The 24,564-nt window shown below is 39.4% G+C and overlaps 1 protein-coding gene and 1 long non-coding RNA gene across 4 annotated transcripts in view; one reads left to right on the top strand and one right to left on the bottom strand.

The window, feature by feature from the left end:
* LOC138752655 (uncharacterized) overlaps positions 1-24,564 on the bottom strand; it is a 104,421-nt gene that overhangs the window by 23,135 nt on the left and 56,722 nt on the right. The gene's annotated exons all lie outside the window — the stretch shown is intronic.
* The window catches only part of LOC138752637 (adenylate cyclase type 1-like), a 288,403-nt gene that overhangs the window by 211,876 nt on the left and 51,963 nt on the right, over positions 1-24,564 (top strand). For both annotated transcript variants that reach the window (XM_069915391.1, XM_069915395.1), the window contains exons 12-14: positions 314-570; positions 2,578-2,704; positions 13,645-13,761. In XM_069915391.1, the coding sequence (XP_069771492.1) occupies positions 314-570; positions 2,578-2,704; positions 13,645-13,761 (501 nt within the window). The remainder of the gene's footprint in view (positions 1-313; positions 571-2,577; positions 2,705-13,644; positions 13,762-24,564) is intronic.

The following is a 24,564-nucleotide window of genomic DNA, read 5'->3' as shown; positions in this document are numbered from 1 at the left end:
TTGCTTCATGGTCAATTTGACTTTATCAATGAATTACCTTGTTGTTTTACAGGGTTAATCAAATCCATCCATTGCAGAAATGTGGGATATTCAGCTTTTCATGTTTTTAAGCACTTTTTTAACCAATAAATGTATCATTAATGCAGTAGTTCATTCTTGCATATGTAAAATGAAGACTGACTAAAATATTAAAAGAGTCGAGCATTTTGTTAAAGGAGGAACAGTACATATTACTGAACTGCAGTTCTAATTCGTATCGACGACATTTCATGAAAATACACCAATGCTTGTTACTTTATTGTGTTTTGCACAGGTTGGCTGCATGCCTTGGGTATGGAAAACCAACTCCAGCACATCTATTGTTATTGTTGCTCGTGATGGACTTAATAAGACTATGACTGAACTGCCCTGTGATGCAGCTCATTATGCTTTTCTCGCATGTGTGGTTGGAACGCTAAGTCTTGCAATATTTCTTCGTGTATCTTCATTACCAAAAATGATCCTCCTGCTCATTGTTACTATCTTGTATATAGTAGTTTTTGAGATGAGTGGATTCAGAAGAACAATGGGGTAAGCATTTACATATTTTAATTGAGATGAGTATTATATTTAACACTCAAGACTGGATATCCCTCAATTATGTAAGAAGAAAATATATTTTTTTTATTTTAATGATTGAACATGGTAGAAGGCCCTTCCACCTCCTGAAACCTGCGCTAACCTACCAAACCTGTACATTTTGGAATATGGGAGCAAACCAGAGGACACAGAAAAACTCAAGCTGTTCCTAGGGAGATTGCACAAACTCCTTACAGACAGAGCTGGATTTGAACCTGAGTCGCTGGTGCTGCAATAGTACTGCGCTAACCATGCTGACCTTTTTGAAGTGGTGCTGCATGCGGCATCTTGCTGTGAGATTTCTCATCAGCAATTCAGGTTCTTATTGTCACGAAGCACAGCTTTACCATTGCTGTCTTGTTCACTGATGGGTGTTCTTCAAGAGAAGAAATTTGCCTTTTATTTTGTATAGGTTTGTGCATATTGTCCTCTGCTGGCATCTCCCACAGTGATTAGATCATCTTGGTTGAGCATAGATGTCAGGAAGCAAAAAAGGCACAGAATTAATGCTAATACACCCTTCCCGATCAGCACCTTCACTGCTGAATTAATGTAGGACCTTCACCATCCAAGTCATGCCCTCTTCTCACCAGTAATGCTATCACAAAACAACAAATTCCCTGACACATGTTTATGACAATAAATTCTGGTTCTAATGGATGGACAGATCTTGGGGATGCAAGTTCACAGTTCCTAAAAATGCCAACACATGTAGGTAGGATGGTAATTCATGCCTGCTTCATGGATCAGAGCATCACAAATACAAGTCAGGAAGACATGTTGCAGCTGTATAAAACTTTGATTAGGAGCAACATTATGTGCAACTCTGGTCACCACATTAAAGGATGGATATGGAGAGTTTGGAGAAGGTGAATTTCTACTGCACCAGGATCTTGCCTGGATTAGAAGGTATGAGCTGTTTGGAAAGATAGAGCAAATTTGGGTTGTTTTCTCTGAAGCATTTAAGGTTGAGAGTTTATAAACATATAAGAGACATAGATAGACAGTCTTTTTCGCAGGATGGAAATGCCAACGATGAGAAGACATAGATTTAAGGTGAGAGAAAGTATGATAGTAGAAAGGCACATAAATGTACAGGGAATGGAGTGATATGAATCATGTGCAGGCAGATGGAATAAATTTATTTGACATCCTGGTTGGTACAGACATTGTGGACCAAAGGGCTTGTACCTGTGCTGCACCATTCCATGCTCGATGTTCTACGAGCTGCCTGGCAGTGGGACTCGTGTAAGATTAAGTAGCCAGAAGCATGTTTGCCTCCAGATTTAAAGCCTTGCACATTTAGTCACTTTTTTTCAGTAGAAAGCAGCAAGAATGATGCCAGTTGTCCTCTCCATGCCAATTATCATCACTCAAATGTGCCCAAAGCTATCAAAGTGTAAATACTGCCACTGAATATCCAAAAATGTGTTGTGTGGAACAAACTATCCAATTGTGTTTAGTCATCGGGTTTTCAATTCATTTAGTCGGATAGTTTGGGCTAGAAATTTCATTGTGTAACATAGCATTTCCCTGCACTAACTGGGTTATCTTATGGTAATTCTTGTTTGAATTCTTATGAATAGTTTGCTGAAAATACAATATTTTAACTTTTTAATACAGTATCCTTATAACTACCATCTTATAAAAGAAATTTACTGATCATCTTCATTCAAACCCTTTAATTTTTTTACTCACAAAGAAGTGCTTAGTGTATGTCAGTCAGCTACATATTAAAACATTATATCCAGAATTTCTATAAAGTAAATAGAAGAATGCTTATTTTTCATCAATAATTCAGCTGTATTTTTGACAGATAGCATCTTCTGATTTATTCAAATAAACTTTCTTTTCTGAAGTCATTGATTTCAGTTAAATGTCATGTATGTGATTTTCATCTGGATAACTGATTCTGAAATGTTTTGAAGAATTTATTTCCTTGTTCTGTGATTCATGTAGAGGCGGCTCATTTTACATGAGAGGATTTGAATCTATTTTGGCAATCCTGCTCTTTGCTTGTGCTCTGGGACTTCACTCCAGACAGTTAGACTTAAAGCTGCGATTAGACTACCTCTGGGCAGTGCAGGTAAGATGTAGAACTGGTTTAGGTGCTTGACAAAGCACTGGCTAAGAGGAAGACTTTTATCTTATTCATAAAGAGAAAAGAACCAATGCTGTTAATCTTAAATCTTAAATCGAAAGAAAACAAGACTGTTGTTGAATCAGAGAAACAGTGGCTCACATTGCCTTCAGTGCAAATTATTTTATTTTGATTTGTGTTTTCATCCATTAATGAGGTTATTTTAATCATTGAATATGTTTCTTTCTCTTTCAGCACATACACTTGTGCACACAGTTTTTTTACATTTTTATGATAATTATCACAAGAGTCACAGAAGGTTAAGATATTTTTTTGCATTGATGTATGTACATTTACTAGTAATTTGATTTGAGAATTGATCACTTTCAAATACACGATGGGTTTTGCATGTGACTTATAAAATAAACTGTTACATGAAAGTTAGATTTGGGATTTACTTTTGGAATTTATAATAATTTTTTCTCATCTTTCATTTGGAAAAATAGGCTGTGAAAGAACATCAATATTTGATAAGCTGAAGCAGTAAAGGAATTGCTTTTTGCATTTTTATAAGGTTTAATTACAAGTGCATTTTACACAATATCATGAATTTCAGAGACTTTGTTCTTTCAAATAACTTCAATATTATTTTACTTATGATACATTAACATAAAATATTAAGATTTAATGAGATTTATATTTTCTTTTTAATAACTGAGAATAACAAGCATTTACTTTAGAGCCTGGAGACTGAAGAAAATTTGATCTTGATGATTAGAGATGGCATTACAGTTGCATTTTATCTTCCTTTAATGGGCACTGCTCCATTTGTCTGACAGTTTGAGGTCCTCTTTGATCGTAGGGATATATTTGCTTCTACATACATTAAGTAGGCCTGAAATATCAAGTGCAGATATTTCAATGAATATTGTTTATTTTCCCCCAATTATCAAGGAATACATGGAGTTTGAAATACAGAAAAATCCTTATCCAGTGATTGAATTATATTTTACACAAGATATCTGGTACCTTCTGAAGACATTCAGTTCAACCACACATTATTGAACTCCTAGTAACACTCCCTATTTTGTTCAGGAGAAGAAACTGTCCAGGATTAAGGAAAAAGTAGGACAGAAAGTGTTCCACCACTCCCTACCTCACTACCAAAGCAGACGGAGTCCTCTGAACTTACAAACTTTTTTTTTCCTTGAAGTTGTTCACATAACCGAGAAAAATAGAGCTTGAACACCCTTTTAGAGCATTCTAATAAATTAAGGATGTGAAAAAGTTATACATTCGCAAAATAGAAACAGAAGGATTACCAGCCATGGCCCAGGATCTTTCTTTTCCGACTGTAAAAATAATGCCCAAATCATGCTCAGTTCAAACAATTGTGGGAGAATGGAAAGTGACACCTGAGAAGATTGCCAGCAAAATATTAGTCCACTTCCTGGCCCACTCCTCACAAGATGAGAGAAATCTATCTACTTTGCCATTCATTGGTGAAATCACCAAGGAATCATGGAGGTCTCAAAATCTGACCATGTACATTTGGTACCCATACACTGAAGTCCTAAGTGTGGCTAAGTGGTTGATGACTATGGGGAAGAAAAATCAGCCATTTGATGTTATAAATATTAGCACCATAAAGGACCATTTCTGACACTACTGTCTCCTTTCCAACTCTCTCTATCTCAAAAGACATTCACTATAAACCCATAGACTTGCACAGCTACCGTGATGACACCTCCTACCACCCTGTCTCTTGTAAGGAGGAAGTTCCTTTCTGCCTCTGTCTTTTATGCCTCACCTTTCCCCGTTCACCAGTCCCACACTGGTCCCTATCCCACTGCTCCCACCCTGTCCTCTTTACACCAGCTTCCCTTCTCCATATCTCCAGTCTCTATTTTAAAAACGTTCGGCCTGAAACACTGACCATTCTTTTTCTACCACTGATGCTACTTAACCCATTTAAGTTGCTCCAGAAAATTGTATTTTGCTTCAGATTCCAGCTAGGGACATGATGATGTAGGCTTTTGTGACTTCCTCTGTTCTGTTAGTGGGTTCCCATTCTTTTTAACCTTGTAGTAGACCTGCCTAACATATATGTAGCCTCACCAAACCCCCCACCACACCTGTAGCCCTGATCCATCCTGATAGAGACATTCCTCATTATCAGCACTGGTCATTTAAAGCATCTGATCACATGAGGTAACTACAGGTGATCAATGAAGTAAAGTCCTGCCTCATTTGTCAAACTTTGATTTAAATATTACTGTAGATTTTCAGAATGTTACAATGAGTTGCAAAAGTCTTCGAATACAAGAAAAATATTAATAGCTAATCAACATGAGCCAGATATGTAATTTGCATGTGAAATGTATCTTGTGTGTGATTTTACGTTGCCTGGAAACTGGGAACTGTGTGATATCATGGTTTTCTGTTAAAATTGGATTATAAATTAAGACCAGTTTCCATATAGTTTCTAATAACTTCTAGGAACAAAGGTGGCAAATGAAAATAATTTCAAAAGCAGAGGTCCATTTAAAAGTTCAAATGATAAATAATGAGGTAGAATATAGAAAAAGCAGAAATGACACCAATGCTCAGTGAAATTAGCATAAAGTTCAATATTGGATGATGGCGTATCTGATAATGTAAAAATGGGAAAAATTCAAATCCATTGATTTTTTTTAATATTGATCCAAATATATCCTTGAGAAATTCAGTGCATGAAGGGATAAAGAGAAGCAATCTTGGAAATAACAACTTACAGTTTAAGATTCAACGCCAGTGATTATTAATGATGTCAAAAAAAGAATTCACAGTTCCATATATTTATTTGTGAAACCCAGTAAGGCATGCTATGCTGCTTGTTGTTTCATTTGAATGAATTCCCCTCACCAATACTCATGGAATATGGGCAATAACATAATCATAGCTGCAGATAGTGTCTCAAGAATTGATAATGATTGAGTTTATTGTCATACACAGAAGTACAATGACATACGCACAAAGACCTTTAATTGCTGCAAAACAGGTGCGTAAGATAGAGCATCTACAATAGTATAAATGAAATGGCCTCAGTATGGAAAGAGATAATAAATATAAAGGACAGATCAATAAATAAATATTCACAGTTGCAGTAAGTGCAAGAAAATAAAATGGTGTTTTAATAGTTCAGATAGATCTTTTTTATGGTCATGGAGTAGTTTATGGTTAGGGTAGTAAAGGAAGGTTCAAGAGCCTGATAGCCTTTATAAACATTGTACAGTTTTCATTCCGATTAAAGTGAAAAGTAACGTAAAAATAAAATTAAGATTAAAATAACATGAAATTGATTTTTAGAAAGTCGATGATGTCCTCCCTGGAGCTTCAGTAAAACCCGTCCATTATTTGCAATAGAACTAAAATGACTCGCCCTGAAATGGGGGATGAGATCAATTTGTGCACATCTTAAACTAAGATTAACTCGCTGCATAAAATGTAAAAGCTTTTTTAATACTTGCTTTTTTTTTTAATAAACCGTTATTTATAATTTGAAGAAAATACCACATGCAGGCTCAGTTATTACTTGCTTTTATTCTGTTTTCACTTTTTTTTAATACCTAACTCGAATTTTGTCAAACAGCATAATGATTTATTAAAACTGTGGGAGAAGGATGGGGATGCATAGTTAGTGTAGTGCTGTGGTTCTCAACCTTTTTCTTTCCACTTACATACCACCTTAAGTATTTCCTATGCTATCAGTGCTCTGTGATTAATAAGGGATGACTTAACATGTTATGTGAGTGGGAAGAGAATGTTGAGAATCAGTTCTCTAGACTCAATTGTTACTGAAATATTTTGCTTGAGAAAAATTGTCATTGGCCCATTTCCTTTGGAGTTATGAAACTGTGCACATGACGAGTCAACAGTGGTTTTCAAATTCAGCACTGTCAGTGAGAAGTTTGTACGTTCTCCCTGTGACCTGCATGGGTTTCCTCCTACCCTCCAAAATACTGTATATACAGAGTTTGTAGTTAATTGATGTAATTGGGCAGCACAGGTTCATGGGCCAGAAGGGCCTGTTGCCGAGCTGTATCTCTAAATTAATATTAAAAATGAATATTTTTAAAATGTAAATGTTCAAATCAAGAACAGTGATTTGTAAATAGTAACCACTTTTTGGAAAGAAACTCTATTTGATAAAGATAGTGAAATATTAATGGAGTTGGTTGCACACAAAAGGGATAAATTGGTATCTTGAAAACATTCTACTCTGTCATCCATGAAACATTCTTGTTGCTTCTAGCCTGGGTGGCAGATTGGGAGGATTGGAGATTGAATGGATGAGATAGAAGACAGAAAAGACTGCAGATGCTTGAATCTCAAACAAACAAAAAAAAAGCCTCTAATGGAGCTCAATCTTTGGAGGCAAAGGGATGATCGACAACTCGGTTCTTGATGCAGCATCTTGACTTGAAAAATCATCCATGCCTTTGCTTCCATAGATATTGCCTGACTTATTGAGTGCCTCCAGCAACTCACATTTTGCAGTGAGTATTCTAGAGCAGGATTCTCTACAGTGAAAAAAATTTCATTGCAATATGTAACATTATTATGGGCTGTATAGCTGGATGAAGGAAGGATATTTTGCCCGGTTGGGGAGGTGAGAACAAGAGGACACAGACTCACAGTAAAATGAATGGCCTTTTGGGTCAGAGATGAAAAATATCAGAGGCTGTTGAATCATTGAAATTCTCTGCCCAAGAGGACGCTTAGTCGTTAATTTGTTCAAAAACAGAGAAGTCAAACAATATTCAGGGAATGGATTTTGAGGCAGGGAACAATGACTTGGGCTTGACCTTTCTTTCCTTTTCAATATTTTATTATATTTTTCAATAATATACAAATAGAAACCATAAATCAAAAGTAATATGAAATAGAAAATATATAAAGTCTAATATAGGAAAACTATTACGTATGAATGAGATATCATATGTCAGCTGTCAAGTCGCTTGTCTGAGTGCTACTGGTGCCATGTAACCAACGTGTTCGGATAGTCGGCAACTAAAAGGGATTCCCCACCAGGCTTGCCTGGTGCAGAATGTGGCTAGACACCTTGCAGGATGACTTGTTAAAGGGTGGATCAACCCTCTCGTAGGATCAACAGCCATCTAGCAAACATATGCCATGAAACTTGGAAAGGGCATTCCTTGCATCAAAGCTTGGTCTGCCCACTCACTGCAACAGAACTTCCCCCAGCCGTCTTGGATGTCACCAAGCTGCTGGATCTGGGAGGGGATGTCGACAGGGCGGGTCTGGACCTGTGCAACTCCCTACTCACTTAAGATCCATTCACGCACATGCTGTTCCTTTCTGAGGAGTGGGGTATCCTCAACACATCCAAGTCCTATAGTGATGGACAAGTGGCGAAGTGGTAAGCTTGAACAGCTGGGAGCTGTAGTCACAAGCCTGCATGCAGGTGGCAGGGGGAGAGTGGTCGCACGTGGATTACAGAGTGGCGATCCAGTGAGGCAGCACCCTTTGTGTCTGAGCAGCCCTGTTTAGGGAGGCCTTGCTCACCCTACAGTAAGGGAAGGGCCTAGAAAAGGTGGCTCAAACAAAGCCTGTTCACATCAACTTGGCCAGTCTGCCATAGCTGCGGGTTGTCCAATGTTAGTGGTAAGAATCGCAATTTTCATGGAATATACGAACTCTATTGGACAATGCTATTTCTGATCGCTCAGAGAGATGTTCTGCACTTGTTGCTTGAGTGCTCAAGGGCCACAGAGTAGGCATTGTGGCTCTCCAGGAATCTCGAGAGGGTGCACTGTGTGAAGAGCAGGGAGGGTATACATTCTGCTGGTCTGGAATGCCTGAAGAGGAAAAAAGAGAATTTGGTGTGTGCTTGGCTATCAAGAACTGCCTCGCAGCAAAGCTACCAACCCAGCCTGTTGCTGTATATGATCAAATCCTCTGAAAGCAAAGCACCACCTCGCCATAGTCAATGTTTATGCCCCAACTCTGTCTAATCCCAGTGAAGTCAAGGAGGAATTTTATAGTGAGCTGAAAACCACCATTGGTAGTGTGGCAACTTCCAATAAGCTGCTGTTGCTGGGAGACATTAATGCTTGGGTTGGCAAGGAATCCATTGTGAGGCCTAGTGTGAGTGAATGCCAAAGGATTGGCAACAGTAATGGTAATGGCCTTGTAAAAGATGCTCAACCAGTTGACGTTGAGTTATATTGCTGAAATATCACTGAAAGAATATGTCTGAATTGGGTTTTTTTTTAAAATAAGGATACAATTCCATTAAAGTCTTTTCATAAAATTCTGTTGTGTTGCTAGCCAGCTGCATTATCAATATTTACAGAGCAGTTTTGATATAGTTTTCAGATAAACACATCCATTTATTGCCACCTATGAGTGATCAGTACTTCGAAGTTTCTCATTTGTAAATATGGTAAAATGTTCAGTTACTCCAATGATGCTGTTTTAACTTCAGGGTTTACCAATGAATCAGGACTTTAATTTATCATGGACTTGTAGGCAGGAGATTTGTTCACAAATATACTACATCAATTCAGTATTTTATTTCCTGTTTCTACTCCAAGTGAACTTAATGGTACCATTTGGTGTAGGGAAGGAAAAGCCATCTGATACAGATGCTCACACAGATTTGATGTTTTCCAAAAAAACAAAATATCTCAAGGCAATAATGCAATTCTTCTGCTCATCCATACAGTTTGGAAGATAAACCTTCTAATCCAAGGATTATTGAACTGGAGCAGGGTAGTAAAGAAATTATTGTAATCTTCAATGTAACCCCCCCCCCCCCACCTCTAGGTAGAGAGCTTATTGGGAAAGAATTACAGAGATCCTTAAGGGGGAAATTTTCAGAAGAGCTAGTAAGTGCATATGCTAGCATACCTAGAAAATGAAGTGGTTCGGAAGGTGCTGGCAGATAAAAGAGATGACTGAACACTAAGAATATCCTACAAATTAAAAAGTTTGATTCTCTCAGCACATTATTTTACAAATTAAGTGCAAAGCCAACTATCCTGAACTTCAAGGGTGAAGATTTACATGAAACATACTGTATAATAACCACATCACCAGAGACATTGTAACCACAGAGCTTTGCATAAGTGCTGGGAACTACCAGCCATTGACCACTGTCACACACCTCTTAGAAGCATTGAAAGTCATTAGGAGGTTCACCACCAGAGGAATTGCCAATCCTCCTGCAGCTGGCCCAGAGAGTGAGCTTGCATCCTGCCTTATGTGACATTGCTTGTACAAAATTATATGCATTGCACCAGCCAGGAGACGATATAGTACAATGTTGAAGAGTGGAAACCTTGTGCTTGGCATTAAATCCCAGCAGGTTCCACTGAGGGTCAGATCACCACACATTGTGGTTGGAGTACAGAGTTACAGATCCCTGGATTCCTTGTAACTACTTCACACTAACCCCATTGACCAGAGTTGCCACTGTAAACTCTGCTTGGTTAGGCCTAGCCAAGGCTGATGCCCAATCATGTTGGGCCTGAGCCATCTCAAGGGCTCTTGTTGGGTGCACAGGATCCTTTCACCTCCCATCTCTCATGATCAGGGATGACATGTTGTATGAATACAGATAAAAGGGAACTTCAGACAGACATTACTGCTGGTTTCCATATCTTTTGATGATTGTTCTGCATGATGCACAACCAAATGTACAAAACCAGCTGCTACAAGATTGAACAGACCTTGAATATTGATCTATGCACAGACAGCACATCCTGAGACCCCACTCCAAACCAAGCCCATTACATTTTGATGATTTGCTACTGTCAAAGGTTTCCCAAATTGTCTTTTAATTGCTATTTGATGAACAAAGATACCCAAAATCCATTCAATCAATGGTTTTATAATTATTTGCTTAAAATACCTCAAGTGATAAAAAAATAATTAAAAACATTAAGATGAAGTAAGAAAATGTGAACCAAATATAGAGCTCATCAAATACACAAAGGTTTAGCAGTTTTAAGCCACTTGTACTTCAGCCTCCTTTCATTAAAAGATGGACATACTATTGCTTTTCCCTATTACTTGTGGTATTGGCATACAAATTTGGTGTTTATTGGATGAATGTACCCCTGATGTCTCCACTAAACTTCCCTTCCTTCACTTTGTACATATGATTTCTGGTGTTTGCTGATCCTGGCCTGGGAAATAGGTGCTGGCTGCCCACCCTATCTATGCCTCTCATAATCTTGCAGACCTCCATCGTCTCCTCACTCCAAAGAGAAAAGTCCAAGCTCTGCTAACCTTCTATCATAAGATTTGTTTTCTTATCCAGGCAACATCCTAGTAAATCTCCTCTGCACCCTCTCCACAACTTCCCCATCTTTCCTATAATGAGGTGACCAGAACTGAACACAATACTCTAAGTGTGGTCTTACCAGAGATTTGTAGAGTTGTAACTTGACCTCTCTACACCTGAATTCAATACCTATTAATGAAGCCCTGCATCACATAGGCCTTAACTATCCTATTAACTTGTGTAGAACCTTTGAGGGATGTATGGATATGAACCCCAAGGCCCTTCTGTTCATCCACACTCTTAAGTAACGCACCATTGACCCTGTACTCAGCCTTTTGATTTGCCCTTCCAAAGTGCATCACCTTACACTTATCTGGATTGAAATCCATAAGCCACTTTTCTGTCCAATTCTGCATCCAGTCTATATCCTCTTGTAACCTTCAACAACCTTCAGCACCATCCGTAACTCCTTCAAACTTCCCATCATCTGCAAACTTATTGACCCATCCTTCCACCTCTTCACCCAGGTCATTTATAAAAAATAACAAAGAGCAGGGGTCCCAGAACAGATCCTTGTGGCACTCCACTAATCATCAACCTCCACGCAGAATATGTTCCTTCCACTACTACTCTCTACTTTTTTCCTACAAGTCAATTTTTTATCCATACAGCCGAGGTTCCACTGATCCCATACATCATGACTTTCTGGAAGAGTCTCTCATGAGGAACCTTGTCAAATGCCTTGCTAAAATCCATGTAGACCACATCTATCCTCATCAATTTCTTTTGTTCTCTCCTCAAAAAAGCTCAATTAGACTTGTACAGCACAACCTTCCCTTCACAAAGCCATGCTGACTATCCTTGAGTAGACTATACTTCTTCGAATGCTCATAGATCCTATTCTTAAGAATTCTTTCCATAAGTTTGCACACCACTGACACAAGACTCACTGGCCTATAATTCCCAGGATTCTCCTTGTTACTTTTTTTAAACAAGGGGACTACATTTGCCATTCTCCAATCCTCTGGCATATCCCCTGTGGCAAATAGGATTCAAAGTTCATAGCTATTGCCCCAACTATCTCTCAGTTCCCATAATCATTATCTGCCTCCAGAGACTTATCAATCTTGATGTTTTTAAGAAGATCCAACACTTCCTCTTCCTTAATCTCCACGTCATCCAACATACAGATCTGTTCACTTTCAACCTCACCATGATCAAGTACCCTTTCTCTCATGAATACTGATGCAAATTATTCATTTGGACCTGCTCAACCTCGTCCACCTTCAGACACATGTTGCCTCCTTTATCTTTTAGTGGTCCCACCTTCATTCTCGTCATCCTTCTGTTATTCACATCTGCATAGAATACCTTGGGGATCTCCTTAATCCTACATGGCAAGGCCTTCTCATGCCCCCTTTGAGCTCTCCTAATTCCTTTCTTAAGCTCCTTCCTGGCTACCATATATTTCACATGAGCCCTTCCTGTTTTCTGCTTCCTATATATTTTTCCTTCTTCCTCTTGACTAGTTGACCTGTTTTCTCTACTCTTTTCCTCCCATATTTTCCTTGTCCCAGTGGGATAATCCTATCTTGAACCCAGCACGTGGTCCCTAAACTTCCTCCACATTACTTCTGTGCTTTCACCCTTCAACATCTGTTTCCAATTTATTCTCGCTATTTCCTGCCTCATCCTTTCATAATTAGCCCTTCCCCAGTTAAACACTTTCCCATTTTGACTGTTTTTATCCTTTTCCATAGCTATGTTGAAGCTAAGGGAGCCGTAGTCACTCTCACCAAAGTGCTCCCCCCCTGAGAGGTCCACCACCTGACCAAGTTCATTCCCTGGAACCAGATCCAGTATGGCCTCTGCTCTAGTCAGCTGGTCCACATACTGTGCCAGGAATCCTTCTTGAACACACCTGAAAAATTCAGCCCCATTTATCCCTCTTGAGTCAGAAGATGGCAGTCAATATTAGGGGAGTTGAAAGCATCCATAACTACAACCCTGTATTTCGTACACCATTCCAAAATCTGCCTGCTTATCTGTTCGTCGGTATCCTAAGGGCTATTTTGGGGCCTATAGGTCTACTCCCAATAGTGATAGATCCTTTCCTATTTCTGACTTCCACCCACACCGACTCAGTGGCCACTCGCACTGCAGCATCTTCCCTTTCTATAGCCATGATACTATCCCTGACCAGTAATGCTACTACCCCCCAACCCCACCCCACCTCTTTTTTCTGCCTCCCACCTTATTCTTTTTAAAGCACCTAAACCCCAGTACCTGCATCAGCCAATTTTGCCCTTCATTAAATTCAGTGGAAACAAGGATTAACAGGCCACTCCATTGAAAGTGCTTGAGAATTTCATTGTAGTCCCCTACACATCTGTAATCTCAGTGTTAGCACTACAGAATTATAAAAGGAACTTCTGCCAAAATTAGATGGAAAAAGTTAGAAACCCACATGAAGGCCTGAGTCCATGGAATGCAGGAAATTCCATGTCTTTTGCAGCATATTGAACAAGTCAGCTAATAAAAGCATAATTGTATTCCCTCAAGTGTTTCTTTAACACAGCATTTGTCTCACGATCCACCACACTGTTAAAAGCTAATAGAGCTGTCACCTCCTTTGCTGTATTTTCTCTTTCAGGCTGAAGAAGAGAGAGATGACATGGAACGAGTAAAGCTCGATAACAAACGGATTCTTTTTAATTTACTACCAGCACACGTGGCGCAGCATTTTCTTCTGTCCAATCCACGGAATATGGTGAGAACAATCTTATTACAAAAAAACAATTGATTTCAGAAACCTGATTGTTCATTAAACTACAGGAAATTTTTTGTTCACTGAACAAAATAAATAGTGAATATTAACTTCCAGCAAATAATGTTTTATTTGACTGAATCACAACACCACTGTATTTGAGAATGATGCAATTCTTCTTTCTTTTGAACATTTTTAAAAACATTGTTGGCTAAAATTCTTTAACCTGGAAAGCATGTTAAATTGACAGTACCCAAAAGCCTTGCAGAAAATTTGGAGTTTACACATATATTGAAGTTGGGGTCATTATCCTTATGTGCTCATTAATGACAGAATAAGTGAAGGAAAATATGTTGTGCATGGATAGTGGTAGTCACTCAGGTGGTGTGAACAGTCAGGATGTCGGTCTGTAGTTCAGTTAACACAGTGAATGGTGTGACATGGATGGTTGGAGGATGTGGTTTATTGTTGGTGGTGCTTTGGGATCACAACTGGGTGACGGGGATGAGGATTGAGGGGGAGTGGCTCTGGGTGGTGATTTGCGACAGGGGAAATGTTGCAAGAGGAGATAGTGTGAGATGGGGGAAGAACATTTCATGAACTTGCATTTAATATCTTGGGCAGGAGGGTGAAAAGGAGAGAACCAGAAGTCCTTCTAGGCTATTGCTGAAAAATACAGTGGAGCAGGTGCCACTTCATGTGTGCATGCACATAGTGTGCAAAGAGAATGCTCACAGTGTCATGAGGAGAGAGATAATTTAGGTTTACAATCGTGTATACCGCTGCACTCTTACAGATAGGTCTTTCAAACAAGATGTTAAGCTATTTAACCTCCAGGTCTTTCAAGGAAGCATTTCCTGTCCCAATAATAAGAACAAATAGTGGAATTAGGCCTTGATACCCCTGCCAATATATCATCCACAAACAACATCACTACCAACATAGTAACAAGGCCTTCTGGCCCACGCTGCCCAAATACACACGTGGCCAATTAACCTACTCACCCGCATATCTTTTGAACTTGAAAGGAAACCAGAACACTCAGAAGAAACACAATTAGACATGAGGAAAATGTGCAAATGCCTTACAGACTGCACTGGATTCCCTTGCACTTTAATAGCATCACACTGACAACTATACTAACCATTCCATACCCATATTACATTGGTACAACTTGCTGCAAAGCCACATTAAATGCAGATTGACTGCTCTATTACTATATTTTGACAGTTTTAACACACATAAATAGTAAAATACTGCACATGCAAAACATCTAAAATAAAACATAAACACTTAAAATATTTGCAAGGTTTACCAGCATCTGCGGAGTGAAAAATGGAACTCTTGGTTTCTCTCCCCCACCACCCCACTCCCCCCAACTGACATTCTCAGATCTATTGCTTTGTTTCCATTATGATCTGTTTCATTTCATTTGCTATGAAATCCTTTGGAATTTTCTGAGGCTATGAAAGGTCTGATATAAACACTATCTATTTTACTTCTTTCTCGTTCTTCTAACAAAGTCTCTGACTTTGCCTACTTGTTTCATTAAACTGTCTACATCAACATGACCTATTCCTATCCTACATGCAAATTTTCTCCTGTAGAACAGTACAACCCAGCAATTGGCCAAATGGCCCACATCATTGTTGAATATGATACCAAATTAAACTCAAAACCTGTTCCTTGCATGCAGTAATTACCCCTGTATTCTCTGTAGACTCATGTCACTATCTGGAAGCCTCTTAAATGTTCTTATTGCATCCGTTACTCCTGTTCCAGGTACCCTCCATTCTCTGCGCTTATAGCAATTCCTTTAGATTCTCACGTCACCCCCTCTTCACATTCAACATGTCCTTTAGTATTCTAGTAGTTATTATATTTACTCTGCGAAAAAAATTCTCAATGCAAAACTATATTTCTGCCTAGACCCACTGACCTGGACCCAGTCCATAAACCTCCATACCCCTCCCATCCATGTTCCTGTCCAAGTACTTCTTAAATAAAAAAATTGACCCCGCATTCACCACTTCTGCTGGCAGCTCATTCCATACTCCCACCATTCTCTGTGTGAAGAGGTTCCCCCTAAACTTTTCCCCCTTTCATCCTTAAACCATGTCCTCTGGTCTATATATCACCTATCCTTGTGGAAAAAGCCTTCCTCTGTTTACTCTGTTTATACCCTCATAATTTTAAATACCCTTATCAGGTCTCTCTTCATTTTTCGATGCTCCAGGGAATAAAGTCCTAACCTGCTTAACCTTTCGCTGTAACTTAGTTCCTGAAGTCCAGCCAGCAGCCTAGTAAATCTTCTCTGCACTCTTTATATCTTACTGATATATTTCCTATAGTTATATGACAAAAACTGCTCACAATACTCCAAATTTGGCCTCACCCAATATCTTATATAACCTTGCCATAATATCCCAACTCATGTACTCAGTACTTTGATCTATGAAGTTCAAGATGTCAAAAACTTTCTTTACAACCCTGTCTACTTGTAACTGCACTTTCAGGGAATTATGTATCTGTACTCCCAGATCCCTCTTCTCTACCACACTTTTCAATGACTGACCATTTAACATATATGCCCTTTCTTGGTTTGTCCTTCCAAAATGCAACACCTCACACTTGTCTGCATAAAATTCCATCGGGCATTTTTCAGACCATTTTTCTAGCTGGTCCAGATCCCGCTGTAGGCTTTGAAAGCCTTCCTCACTGTCCACAATGCCTCTAACTTTTGAATTATCAGCAAGTTTATTGATTCAATTTACCACTTTATCATCCAGATCATTGATGGAGATGAGAATAATAATCCCAGCACAATTCCTGAGGTGCACCATTAGTCACATGCATCCACTCTGAAAAGTAATCATCCTCCTCTACTATCTGGCTTCTCCTGTATAGCCAATGTCAAATCCGTCAGTACCGGAGCACCACAGGATTGCATTCTTATCCCCCAGCTCTACTCACTTTTCACATATGTCTGAGTGGCTCGGTACAACAATAACACCATCTACAAATTTGCCAACGATACCACCGTAGTGGGTTGTATGAAGGAAGGTGATGAGTCTGCATATAGGAAGGAGATTGAAAATTTGGCTAATTGGTGCACCAACAACAACCTCGCACTCAATATCATCAAAACTAAAGAGCTGATTTTTTTACTTCAGGAAGGGAAAACTAGAGGTTTACAATCCACTGATCATTGGGGGATCAGAGGTGGAGAGGATGAAAAATTTAAGTTCTTGGGAGTCACTAACTTGGAGGACCTTTCCTGGACCCAACACCATTAATGGAATTGTGAAGAAAGCATGTCAGCACCTCTATTTCCTCAGGTGGTTAGATATGGCACCAGAAACCCTGGCAAATTTCTATAGAGGTGTGGTGGAAAATGTGCTGACTGGCTGCATCATGGTCTGGTATGGAAACACCAATACCCCTGAGCATAAAGCCCTCCAAAAGGTAATGGGCACAGCCCAGGACATCACAGGCAAAACCTTCTCCACTATCAAGAACATCTATTGGGAATCCTGAGCAATCATCAAGGATCCACACCATCTAGCACATGCTCTGCTCTCGCTACTTCCATTAGAAAAAGAGGTGTAGGTGCCACAAAACTTGCTCCACCAGGTTCAGAAACAGCTGCTATCCCTCCAACATCGGACTCCTCAACAACAAACTCAATCACGGACTCATTTGAGGACTCTTGTGCACTTCATAGATTTTTTAATTCTCTCTGTATTGTACAGTCAATTTGTTTAAATTTATTATCTGTTTGCAGTTCTTTATTTGTTTACATATATACGCTGTGTACAGTTTTTTACACTACCATTTATTGGTAATTCTGCCTCGCTTGCAGAAAAAAAAAGAATATCAGGGTTGTATATGATGTCATGTGTGTATTCTACCAATAAATCTAAAATCTAGGTTTACTATCTCGGCCAGAGCCTCTGCAATTTCTACCTCCTCATGAATGCCAAGTGCCTAAACCTTCCTGAATAATCTCCTTTATGGGACCTTTTCAAAGGCCTTACTAAAGTACATCCACAGCATCCACAGCCATTCCTTCATCAACTTTCCTGTTAACATCCTCGAAAAACTATAATATTGATTAAACACAACCTATCCTACACAAAACTATGTTAACTATCCCTTATCATCATTGACTATATAAATGTATATCCGATCCCTCAGAGCACCTTCGAATAATTTAATGTCAGGCTCAGCAGTCTATAATTTTTAGGGTTAACTTTGGAGCCTTTTTCAAACAACAGAATATCATAAGTTCCCCTCCAATCCTAGAATATCATGAGTTCCCCTTCAATCCTCCAGGACCATACCTGTGGCAAATGGCATTTTAAATATTTTGGCCAGAGCCCCTGCAACTTCTACAGTAGCCCTCAAAGTTAAAGGGAATAACTTGTCAGGCTCTGTGGATTTATCTGCTTTACGACAGCAAGCACCTCCTCTTTTTTAATCTGTATTAGTTTCATGACCTCGCTGCTTGTTTTCCTAAACTTCCCTTGAATACGTGCTTGTTTCCTGAGTAAATACTGATGCAAATATCCAATTTAACATCTCCCCAATCTCTTTTGGTACATACATAGACGACCACTCTGATCTTCAAGCAGACTACTTTTGTCCTTTGCTAACCTTTTGCTCTTAATATACCTATAGAAACCCTTTGGATTTTCCATCACTTCTGATTTCTTTCTTGAGATTTTTCTTGCATTTTTTTATACTCCTCAAGTGCCACATTTGCTCCATGTTGCCTATACAGGTTGAGTACCCCTTATCCAAAATGCTTGGGACCAGATGTTTTTCAGTTTTTGGGTTTTTTTTTGGACTTTGGAACAATGGAACTAAGCAGTAGTACCATCAGCAGAATACCTGTACCAGTGGCTAAACAGCAACAACACACAACAGCAGACTTTTTGAGTGCTGACATGATGTTACAAGTGTAAAATTAACATGAAATAATGTCTAGTACTTACCAAAAAATACTTGATTTCTGCTTACAAAAAAAGACCATCTCCCTGACACCTCTCCACCACCATTACCTGTCCCCGACACCTACCTTAATGTTGTTACTGCTTCAATTTGAAATAGATTCTCCTTTGAATGACATAAATACATGAATAGGATCCCATCCCAACTAGAAAAACCAACCACCTTCATATTGGTAACTATAATAAAAGAGAGTCAGTGCTTAACAGAGACCTATTACATGAGTGATGAGCTGTTAACTATATTTCCCGATAATTAGAAAAAGGTAATTCAGTTCATCAAGTTTATGCCATCTTTGAAGGATCCCACTCTTCTCATTCCCTCACAAATCCCTGTAGTCTGTTCCCTGACACATGCTATCAACTGCCTCTGAGTCTCCTGTCACTCACCTATACCAATTCACCTCTCAGGTTCAGGAAAGGTCACTTGCCTTGGGTTTCAGCACAGTACATGGATTCAGGTGGTATTGGAGCATCCCAATGCCCAGCTATTTAGCTATTCAGTTATTTAGCTAAATAGCTTCACAGCAATTTAGAATCATAGAGTTCCACAAGACAAAAATAGGACCTGTGGTACAACTTGTCCTCGCCAACGATATAACCAGATGTAAAAGCTGAATTAGGATATTCGGCCCATCAAATCTGCACTATTATTCAAATCATAGCTGATGTATATTTCCTTTCAAGCCCATTCTCTTGCATTCTTCCCATAACCTTTGACACCCTTGTTAATCAAGATCTTATCAATCTCTGCTTTATCCAATTACTTTGCCAAATTTCACAGATTCACGACTTTCTGGCTGAAGAAATATCTCCTCATCTAGAGGGATGTGTTTTAAAGAGATGACCTTTCCTCCTGAGGCTGTACCCTCTGGTCCTAGACCCTCCCACTATTGGAAACATGTTCTCCATGTCTATTCTATCCAGCTGTTTCAATATTCATAAAGTTTCAATGAGATTTCCACACTCCCCATCTCATCCTATTAAACTCCAATGAGTACAGGTCCAGGCTCATTAAGCGATCATCGATTGTTTAACCTTCATATTCTTGGGATCATTCTCGTAAATCTCCTCTGTACCCTCTCCTTAGATATGGGTCCCAGAGCTGCTCACAGTACCCCAAATACGGTCTGGCCCATAAAACCTTAATATTTCATCTTTGCCTTTTTCTTTAGTCCTCTTGAAATGAATGCTGACATTGCACTTGCATTCCATATGACTGACTCAACCTCCAAGTTAACGTTTAGGACATCCTGCACTAAGACTCACAGGTCCCTTTGGATATCCATTTTCTGAATTTTCTCCCATTTAGAAAATAGTATATGCTTTTATTCCTTATACCAAAGTACATGACAAATCACTTCCCTATGATGTATTCAATCTGCCACTTCGACCATTCTCTCAACCTGTCCAAGCTCCTCTGCAAACTCACTGTTTCAACACTACCTGTTCCTCAACCTATCTCATCATCCATAAACTTAGCTACAAAGCCATCATTCCATTATGTAATGTGAAATGTAGCAGACCCAAAACTGACTTTTGTGGAACACCAAAAGTCACTGGTAGCCAGTCAGAAAAGGACCTCTTTATTCCCATTCCTTGCCTTCTCCAAGTCAGTCAATCTTACATTCACACTAGCACCTTTCCTGTAATACCATGGGCTCCTACCTTGTTTAGAAGCCTTATGTGTAGTACCTAGTCAATGGCCTTCTGAAAATCCACTGTCTCTCTTTTGTTTATCCTGCTTGTTATATCCTCATAGAACTCCTAACAGGCAATATCTCCCCTGAAGGAAACCATGCTACCTTTACCATATTTTATCTTGTGCTTTTAAATACCCCGAAAACTCATAGTTTCTAAAGTCTTGCCAATTTTATGTTAATAGGAGTTTCAGGCATGCATTTACACCAAGGAGGCAGGAGGAAGGTAATTGGGTGACAGTCAGAAAAGGGAAAGTATAGGGCACCCTTGTGGCTGTTCCCCTTAATAACAAGTACACCATTTTGGATACTGTTCAGGGGGAATGACCTATCATGGACAAACTAAGATAGGTCTCTGGAATGGATTCTAGTGGCTAAGAAAGGAGGAGGAAGTGATCTGTAGTGATAGGAAATTCCATAGTTAGGGGAACATATAAGAGGTCCTGTGGAAAGGATCATGATTCCTGGATGGTACGTTGCCTCCCTGGTGCCAGGATCAGAGATATCTCAGATTGAGTTCATGGCATTTTCAGGTGGGAGAGTAATGTCATGGTCCATGTACAGACCAATAACATGGTTAGGAAGGATGATGAGATTCTGCAAGAGAGTTCAGAGAGTTAGGTGCAAAGTTGAAGGACAGGACCTCTGCGGTTGTGATCTCAGGATTGCTACCCATGCCACATGCTAGTGCTAGTGAAGTTAAAAATAGGAGGATAATGCAGCTTAAATGTGGCTGAAGACATGATGCAGGAGGGAGAGCTTAGTGCATTGATTGGCATGTGGAATTATGACATTGCAGCCATTAATAAAACTTGGTTGCAGGAGACTGGCAACTCAATGTTTCGGGCTTCCATTTTAGATGCGATAGAATGGAGGTGGGATGAAAAGTAGGAAAAGTGATATTGCTCGTCAGGGAAAATATCACTGCTGTGCTCAGGCAGGACAGATCAAAGGGCTTGTCTACTGAGGCTATAAGGGTAGAGCTTAGAATGGGAAAGGTATACTCATGGGGTTGCATTATTGTCGGCAAGAATTGGAAGAGCAAATCTGTAGAGAGACAGCAGACAGCTGTAGGAAACTTAAGGTTGTAATGGTACAAGATTTTATCCTTCCACATATTGACTGGGACTCTCATACTCTGAAAGGGATAGATGGCTTGGAGTTTATCAAATGTGTTCAAGAGATTTTTCTAAATCAATATATAGAGGTACCACCTAGAGAGAGTGCAATACTGGATCTCCTATTAGGGAACAAGGCAGAACAGCTAACCAGAAATATGCATAGGGGAACATTTTGGGTCTACTGATAATAATGCCATTGGTTTCAAGTTAATTATGGAGAAGGATAGGTCAGATCCTCAGGTTGAGATCCTAAATTGGAAAAAAAGCCAATTTTTTGGAAATGATCAAGATTCTAGAATGCATGGATTGGGATAAGTTGTTTTTAGTTAGGATGTGCTAGGTAAGAGGAGGACCTTCAAAGGTGAAATTTTGAGAGTACAGGGTTTTTTATATTCTTGACAGGATTAAAGGCAGAGGGAACCTTGATTTTTCAAAGGACATTTGGGATCTTGTTTGGAAGGAGAAAGAGGTTTATAGCAGGAATAAGCAACATGAAGCAAATGAAGTACCTGTGGAGTATAAAACTCAGGAAGGCTAAAAGAAGATATAAGGTTGCTTTGATAGATAATGTGAAGGAAAATCCTAAGGGTTTTTTCAGGTATATTAAGAGAAGAAGGATAGTAAGGGTCAATATTGCTTGCCTTGAAGTTCAGCTATGTATGTTGCCAAAAGAGATGGGGGAGATCTTAAATGTGCTTTTTGCATTAATATTTATTCACAAAACTGGCAAGAGTCAAGGGAAGTAAGGAAAACAATCAGTGAGGTCATGGAACTGATGGAGATTAAAGAGGAGGACGTGCTTGCTTTCTTAAGGCAAATATGGGTGGATAAATCCCCAGGGTCTGACAAGATATGTCTTCAGAATTTGAGGGAAGCTAGTGCAGAAATTGTAGGAGTTCTGGCCAAAATATTTAAAATATCCTTAGCCACGGGTGTGGTGCCAGAGAACTGGATGGTAGCTCATGATATTCTGTTGTTTATAAGAAGGCTCCAAAAGTAACCCTGGAGATTAGAGGCCAGTGAGCTTGATGTCAGTAAATTATTGGAAGGTGTTCTAAGAAATCAGATGTACAAGATTTTGGATAGTCTGAGACTGGTTAGGGATAGTCAACATGCCTTTTTTTGTGTTGTATGTTGTGTTTAATAAATTGATAGAGTTTTGAGAAGAGGTTACTAGAAAGGATGATGAAGGAAGGGCTGTGGATGTTGTCTACTTGGACTTGAGAAAGGCCTTTGACAAGGCCCCACATGAGAGATTTGTCAAGAGGTTCAGAGGCTTGGTACTCATGGTGACGTTGTAAACTGGATTCAACATTGGCTATATGGGAGAACCCAGAGAGCAGTGGTGGATAATTTATTCTCAGACTAGAGGCCTGAAAGTAATGGTGTCCCTCAAGGATTATTGTTGGTCATCTCTATCAATGATCTGGATGATAATGTGGTAAATTGGATCCGCAAGTAATATTGGAGGTGTTGTGGAGAACGAAGAAGGTCTTCAGCTGGAAAATGGGCTGAAAAATGACAGATGGAATTTAAGCAGACAAGTGTGAGGTGTTGGATTTTTGAAGGACAAGCCAAGAAAGGACATATATGGTATATGTTAGGATAATGGGGAGTGTGGTAGAATAAAGGGATCTGGGAATACAAATACACAATTCCCTGAATGTGGTGTCACAGTGTAATAGGTTTGTAAAGAGAGATTTTGGCATATTGGCCATCATAAATCAAATTATTGAGTATAGTACTTGGGATGTTATGGTAAATTTGTACAGGTCCATCTGCACATTTGACCAACTTTACTTTTTAAAAAAAAGACACGTATGACCATGCGCAATATAATGCAATATAGTGCCCGGCGCACAGTTGCTGTTCTTTAGGTGTGCTAGAAAGATGGCAAGCAGGAGGAAAAACCCATCCCTTGCCAATAGATTCTCATTCCACCATTTCAACAATTTTAAAGGACAAAGAGAAAATACATGAGGTTGTAAAAGGTTCTTCAAGTATGAAGAGCCATCTTGATTCCTGTGGGCATACACGGTGGATGCACATATTGGAGTTCAGTTGGTTTATGTGCGGGAATTAATGGTGAGAATTCAATATTGACAGAGCACTTAATTCTCATGCATAATCTGACTGAACTCCTCACCGTGCATGCGGCAACAGAAGACTGCACAGGAAGAAAGATGGCTGCACCCAGACTATGAAGCCTGCGACACCAACTACCAAAGTAAATACACACATTTTGACTCTTACATGCCCAGTTATAGAATATAAAATACAGCATTTGATTGAAAAGTTGGCTTTGAGACTTAAGTACTCCACGTGCGTGGGAAAAATTCCGACTTGCATCCATTCTGAGATATGACCGATCCTTTGGTCCCAATTGCAGTTGTAAATCAGGGACTACATGTGTAAGACATTGGTGAGGCCAAATATGGAGTATTATGTGCAGTTTTGGTCATCTAACTACAGGAAATTTATCAATAATGTTGAAAGAGTGCAGGGAGCATTTACTAGGTTGTTGCCCAGACTTCAGGAACTGAGTCACGGGGAAAGGCTAAACAGAATCTTTGCTCCCTGGAGCACAAAACAATGAGGGATTTGACAAAGGTATATAAAATTATGACACGTATAGACAATAAATGCAGGTGGGATTTTCCACTGAATGTAGGTAAGATGCAAACCAGAGGTCATGGATTAAGAGTGAAAGTGGAAAAGTTTAGGAGGAACATGTGAGGAAAATTCTTCACAAAGAGAATGGTGGGAGTGTGTAATGAGTTGCCAGCTGAACTGGTGAATGAGGGGTCAATTTTAAGAAGAATTTGGATAGGTACAGAGATGGGATGGGTATGGAGGGCTATGGACTGGGTGCAGTTCAGTAGAACTTGGCAGAAAAATAATTTGGCATAGTTGAGAGGGGCCAAACAGCTTGTTTCTGTGCAGTGATGTTTTATGATTCTCTATTTCTTTGGTTCT

This window comes from Narcine bancroftii, chromosome 1 (genome assembly GCF_036971445.1).
Source record: "Narcine bancroftii isolate sNarBan1 chromosome 1, sNarBan1.hap1, whole genome shotgun sequence".
Classification (NCBI taxonomy): Eukaryota; Metazoa; Chordata; class Chondrichthyes; order Torpediniformes; family Narcinidae; genus Narcine; species Narcine bancroftii.
Note: the sequence above shows the minus strand (reverse complement) of the source record. Positions and strands in the feature narration are given on the sequence as shown.